Here is a 5,457-nt window from a genome sequence, read left to right as displayed (position 1 = left end):
CGTGGGGCCCATGGGACCGGCTCTGGCCCGGGGCGGTAAGCTGACACTAGCGCGCTGTGTGTGGTATCCAGGGCCGGGCTTGATGGAAAAAGCCTGCTTCCACTCATGTCAAAGTCATTTACTCAGAGCAACCCCCTGCTTACACACGCACGGTAAAGACCACCACCTCTCCATCTCTCACACTCCTCGCCCCAACCCGGCACAGCGACAGTTTGTTTTTGTTATCCTCTGGACCAGTTTGGGAGGAAATTATGAGCAAAATAATACAAATACTACAAGATGGTGCTTTTTTCATTGCTTCACGGCGACGCGTTTGGGTATTTGCTGTCGCAGATATCGTGTAGGCCAAAGTGAATGTTTTGGGCACCACGCTTTGAATTGCAAGCTACGCTTTTTGCACATATTGTGGTGGTTTATATCGTGTCAGGAAAATGTATGATCCGTGGCACATCGGGCTGAGATCACTACTTCATACATGCAGGACCAGAGGTGGGGGCAGAAAAGCTCGTTTTTTAACTTGTGCGTCTGGCGTGTGGCGCTGTTGATTGGGATGTCGGGGGGAGGTTTGATAGATGACTTAATTGCGTGTAGTCCGAACTTGGAGAGAAGAGGTGGGAGGGGAAGAAAGAAGACGAGGAGAGAATGAGGGGCTTTAACGCTGCTGAGAACGGTGGGTGGACTTGGGCCAGACTTGGCAAGAGGGTGGAGGGGGGCGGCTCTATTCGTCACTGATTTCAGGGAGATTTGCAGGCGCAGAGTGCGGATGAGGAGAAGGGGTGGGGTGGGGGAATTGGGGGGGTGAGGTGGGGGGGGGGGGGGGGGTACTCGCAGAGGGAAGAAAGATTCATGAAATGATAGGTGGTCGAGCTTTGTTTGGCTGGACTGTTGCGCGCAATAAGTCGAGGGGTTTTCGCGTTTCCTCCACTTGAGGAGCTATTAAGGCGGTCGATGGCCACCCGGCGCGCCAAACAGCACCACTTAGCGCCGCTGTGACACCCAGTGGAGCCTCTGTGTCGAGCTGCAGCTCTGGACTCTCAGTCTCCAGTGGATAACCAGCTCCCCCCACTCTCTCTTCCTCTTCCTCTCTCTATCAGTGCGTACCCGCCGTGCGTTCTGCATGCGTCAAGGGAGCACCGTGCGTAACGGGAGAGTCGTGCGTAACTGGAGACAGATTTCACTCCATTTTGCGCTAGGATACTGAGGACCACTGGCGGTGTAACGCTCACTTGCAAGGACACTGACCGCCGGATCCCGATATATTTCTCTTCGGAAACATCTCGCGGCTCGTCTTCTCTCCCTCCCTCTCTTCACTCTACGCCAGTCGTGCGTCAGAGCTGACATGACAACCGAGACCCCTCAGCAGCAGCTGGACCCTCCGCCTCCTCTGAGATCCAGCCCGGCGTCCGGCGTCCTGCACCCCGCCATGCTGAGCCCACAAGCCGCCACAGAAAGTTCGTCCACCGCCATCAAAGGGAAGAAGACGACCTCCGGTTTAAGGCGACCGGAAAAGCCTCCTTACTCCTACATCGCTCTCATCGTTATGGCAATTCAGAGCTCCCCGACCAAACGACTGACACTCAGTGAGATCTACCAGTTCCTCCAGGCTCGCTTCCCATTCTTCAGGGGCTCGTATCAGGGCTGGAAGAACTCGGTGCGGCATAATCTTTCACTGAACGAGTGCTTCATCAAGCTGCCCAAAGGGCTGGGCAGGCCGGGAAAAGGCCACTACTGGACCATCGATCCGGGCAGTGAGTTCATGTTCGAGGAAGGCTCGTTTCGTCGCAGACCCAGAGGCTTCAGAAGAAAATGTCAAGCTCTGAAGCCCATGTATCGGATGATGAACGGCATAGGCTTCGGGACCTCCATTCTCCCGCAGAGTTTTGACTTTCAAGCTCCATCCGCCACTCTGGCCTGTCACAGCAACAGTTACAATCTGGACATGATGAGCAATTCAATGGCCGGGGGGTACGACGGGCTGAGCGGTGGCCACCACGTACCTCACATGTCCCCGAGCCCCGGATCCACATACATGGCGAGTTGTCCTGTGCCGCCTAACGGGGAGTACGGACCGGACAGCAGCAGCAGCCCCGTACCGTCCTCTCCAGCCATGGCCAGCGCGCTGGACGGCCACTCCCCGTACGCCAGTACATCCGCACACTGGGCGTCCTCCGGCGGCTCCCCCTACATCAAACAGCAGCCTCTAGCCTCCAGCAGCCCCGCATCCTCTGGTTTACACTCCGGCATGTCGCCTTACTCCCTGGAGCAGAGCTACCTTCACCAGAACGGCAGGGACAGCCACACCAGCGACATATCAGGTACCACAAACTGGCTCGTACTGGTGATGATGAACCCAGTTTAATATATGTGGGGATCGTCATAAAAATAAAGGAATAAAAACACATGATGATAATCGTCACAGCACGTCCACCTCATCTACAGGACAGACTGCATTTAGTTTGTATGTGCAGCAGCGGCCTGTGACCACTTCTAAATGTGAAGGAGTAAAAACTCCGTTACGAAGGAATATAATTCATAAATATAACTAATACTTAAAATGAGGATTGTCGTGCTTATTTGACCGGCAAAATAATGGCAAAGGGGACTTCACATATTCGGGCAAGGCCAGTAATAAAAACATTTAATATTTATCATTTAATACGATTCATTTCCATCATATATTTTCTCCTCGTTATTTCCATCTAAGCGTTTATTAAGGTCAACATTTGTGGGTGTCAAAATAATTTAATAATTGTGTAACTTATTTTATTGAATAATAAAGTAGCTTTGAATGTTTATTGAATTGTAAAAACCCACTCAAGACCACGCACTGGCCTCAGAATGGCTCCGTAAAATTAGTTTTTAAACGATTTTAATAAAATAAATAAATTAGATTCAGAGTCTTAGAGGTGCTAATGTGTAATTCGTGCCTTTAATCCGCACTCTGCAGGCTCTGCTGGATTTCTTCACGGGATATTTAGCTTAATAAATAGATGAAGAAAAACAGCTATTTTGTGATCGCGCTCCTAATTCACCTCCCCAGTTCACGCTCATTTACTCTAACACAACACACTGAGGCTTTCCTAAAGTCTGGGGATTTCACCGAGGCGAGTAACCCATGCTGGAGCCCGAAAGGGTCCCAGAGGTTAACCAAACAAAGACTGTGCAGGTCGGACCACACCGGCGGAGGATTTCAACCACCGCGTATCCACCAGAGACGGAGAGCCTTGTTAAACTTTACGCAGCGTCTTGATTGAGGCAGCGCGGAGGATCAGTCGGTGACTTTCTGTCAGAGAGGCTCGTCTGTTGTCTGAAGCGGCCGCAGGGCAGCGAGCTGTGGCCCGGAGGATAAAGCCCGCTGTCTTCCCCTGAAAAACAGCCACATCTGGAGTCCTTATGACCTTGACGAGGCCACAGCCTTCCAATTTGCGTTTTTTGGAAATAGAGGCTCACTTACAGACTCGAAATGACGGCCACCGGCTCTAATTTAAATATTCTTGCAAGTTTAGGGCTCTCCAGGGAAACATGCCTCATATAGATTATTGTTATTGGTTATAGATCGAAATAAAAGCATTGACTGTGTGGCTAAAATAAATAAATAAAAAAGGCTAACGGAAAGCGGTGCTTTTTAAATTACAACTGAATGGGGAAATTATTGCTTTGTGGAAGTGTTCAAAACTATTTTTTTAAGAATTACGGTTTTTCTAGTTATTCTAAGAAATAACAAATTTATGGCACTGCAAGTCCGCCAACATACGAGGTGGTTAAGGGGAAAGTTGTGTTTATATAGATATATAAATAATCCTAATAATAGTTTCAGTAAATAAAACCAGGCCTTGTCCGTCCTCAGCCGTCAGTTTGGTTCATTTTAAAGCCACTGTGACAGGATCAGGACCACTTTTGTTGCACTTTTGAAACGCATTGCCTGATATTTTTATTCATAGTCCAAATTTTACACCAGAGCCAGCATGAATACAAATGTTGCGTTTTATGAAGCATCTCAGGCTATTTTAGTTTTTAGAAGATATTTGACATGTAAAACATGAATTTCTGGTTTCAACAAACGATTTTTTTGTGCAGAATTATTGAATGTAAAAGTGGGTTTCTGATGCTCAAAATAAGAAGAATCTGTTCATAAAGCATGCTGAATATTAATGTCTTTCCTCTCTGCTTCCTCAGTGGGGATCCCACGTTATCAGAGCCATTCCTCGGTGTGCGACAGGAAAGATTTTGTGTTAAACTTTAACGGCATCTCCTCCTTCCACCCCTCGGCTGGCGGATCCTACTATCACCATCACCACCACCATCATCCCCAGAGCGTCTGTCAGGACATCAAACCCTGCGTGATGTGAGCTCTGTGTCACTGTGGACTTCAAGCACGAGAGGCAACGACGGTCACAGTGAAACTGCAGGTCCGTCAGAGAACAAACAGTTGACATTTTGAATTTTCTCGTATTTTTTGAGTTTTTTTCTGGAGGATTCATAGCAGGATGCATCCTGGTATCCACTCTCACACGTTTGCCTCCTACATGCAGCCAAAGTAGCTTTTTGGGGGGATTTGAGAAAACTATGCAATGAAGGAAATGAATGAAGAAACCCCAGAGGCCTTTTAAAAACCACTTTGCCTATATGAACCCTGACAAGCGTTTTCTTCTTCAAAAGAAGTTTCAGAAACACGACTCTTCAAGTGTTTGCTCTTGTAACATGTGCAAACAAATTATATTCTATGTACCTATGTCCTATCCTAGTAGAGTAACTACACACATGACGCTTTAGGCTAACATGAACTGCAACAAACCTTGCACTTAATGTATAACCCTTTGCCAACTTTTTGTCTTGTAAAAGGTTTCAATAAAGCTGATATATATTTTAGGCTACTCTCCTTCAGACCTCCGTCTTTCCATGCACATCCATGTAGAAAATTTGGGCTTGTATAGCAGAAAGACATAACTACATTTAATATTGCTTTCTGGCCATTTACACATTTCCAGTGTGGTCAGCATTGATGAAATTAACTCAGTGCATTAAGTCAGTTTGAGATTCTTGTACTCATTTATTGGGCGGCTGCAGTTCACTTGCAGAGTAAGATTTAACATGAAAAACCTGTAATCAGTTTCTTATATTTTATGCTTGGTTGTAGATACATTGAATGCTCAACAGCAGAGTTGTTAAACGGTGCAAACAGCTGCAACGTTAAAGTTCTTCTTACAAGTTAACACATCACTAGTTCTAATAAAATAATACAATGAGTACTTTTGCTTTTTATACTCAGTTTATTTTGCTGTTACTTACACAATGGATTATAAGCAGGATGTTCATGACATGTTTTTATATTGTGGTATCGCTACTTTTGCATAAAAAGACTCTGATCACTCCTTGATGGTCAGGTTTTGAATTAGTATTATTGTCTGAAATGAATGACATTCAGTGACAAAGGCAAGTGTACATTAAGACAACCTA

The 5,457-nt window shown here is 46.6% G+C and overlaps 1 protein-coding gene across 1 annotated transcript; it reads left to right on the top strand.

Moving 5' to 3' along the window:
• Positions 1-1,043: 1,043 nt before the first annotated feature.
• foxf2b (forkhead box F2b) lies at positions 1,044-5,248 on the top strand. Its single transcript, XM_070960962.1, has 2 exons — positions 1,044-2,315; positions 4,177-5,248. Exons 1-2 carry the CDS (start codon positions 1,340-1,342, stop codon positions 4,347-4,349), a joined length of 1,149 nt encoding a protein of 382 aa, XP_070817063.1. The 5' UTR covers positions 1,044-1,339; the 3' UTR covers positions 4,350-5,248.
• The last annotated feature ends 209 nt before the right edge of the window (positions 5,249-5,457 follow it).

The sequence above is a fragment of the Chaetodon trifascialis genome, chromosome 4, assembly GCF_039877785.1.
Source record: "Chaetodon trifascialis isolate fChaTrf1 chromosome 4, fChaTrf1.hap1, whole genome shotgun sequence".
Lineage (NCBI taxonomy): Eukaryota > Metazoa > Chordata > Actinopteri > Chaetodontiformes > Chaetodontidae > Chaetodon > Chaetodon trifascialis.
Note: the sequence above shows the minus strand (reverse complement) of the source record. Positions and strands in the feature narration are given on the sequence as shown.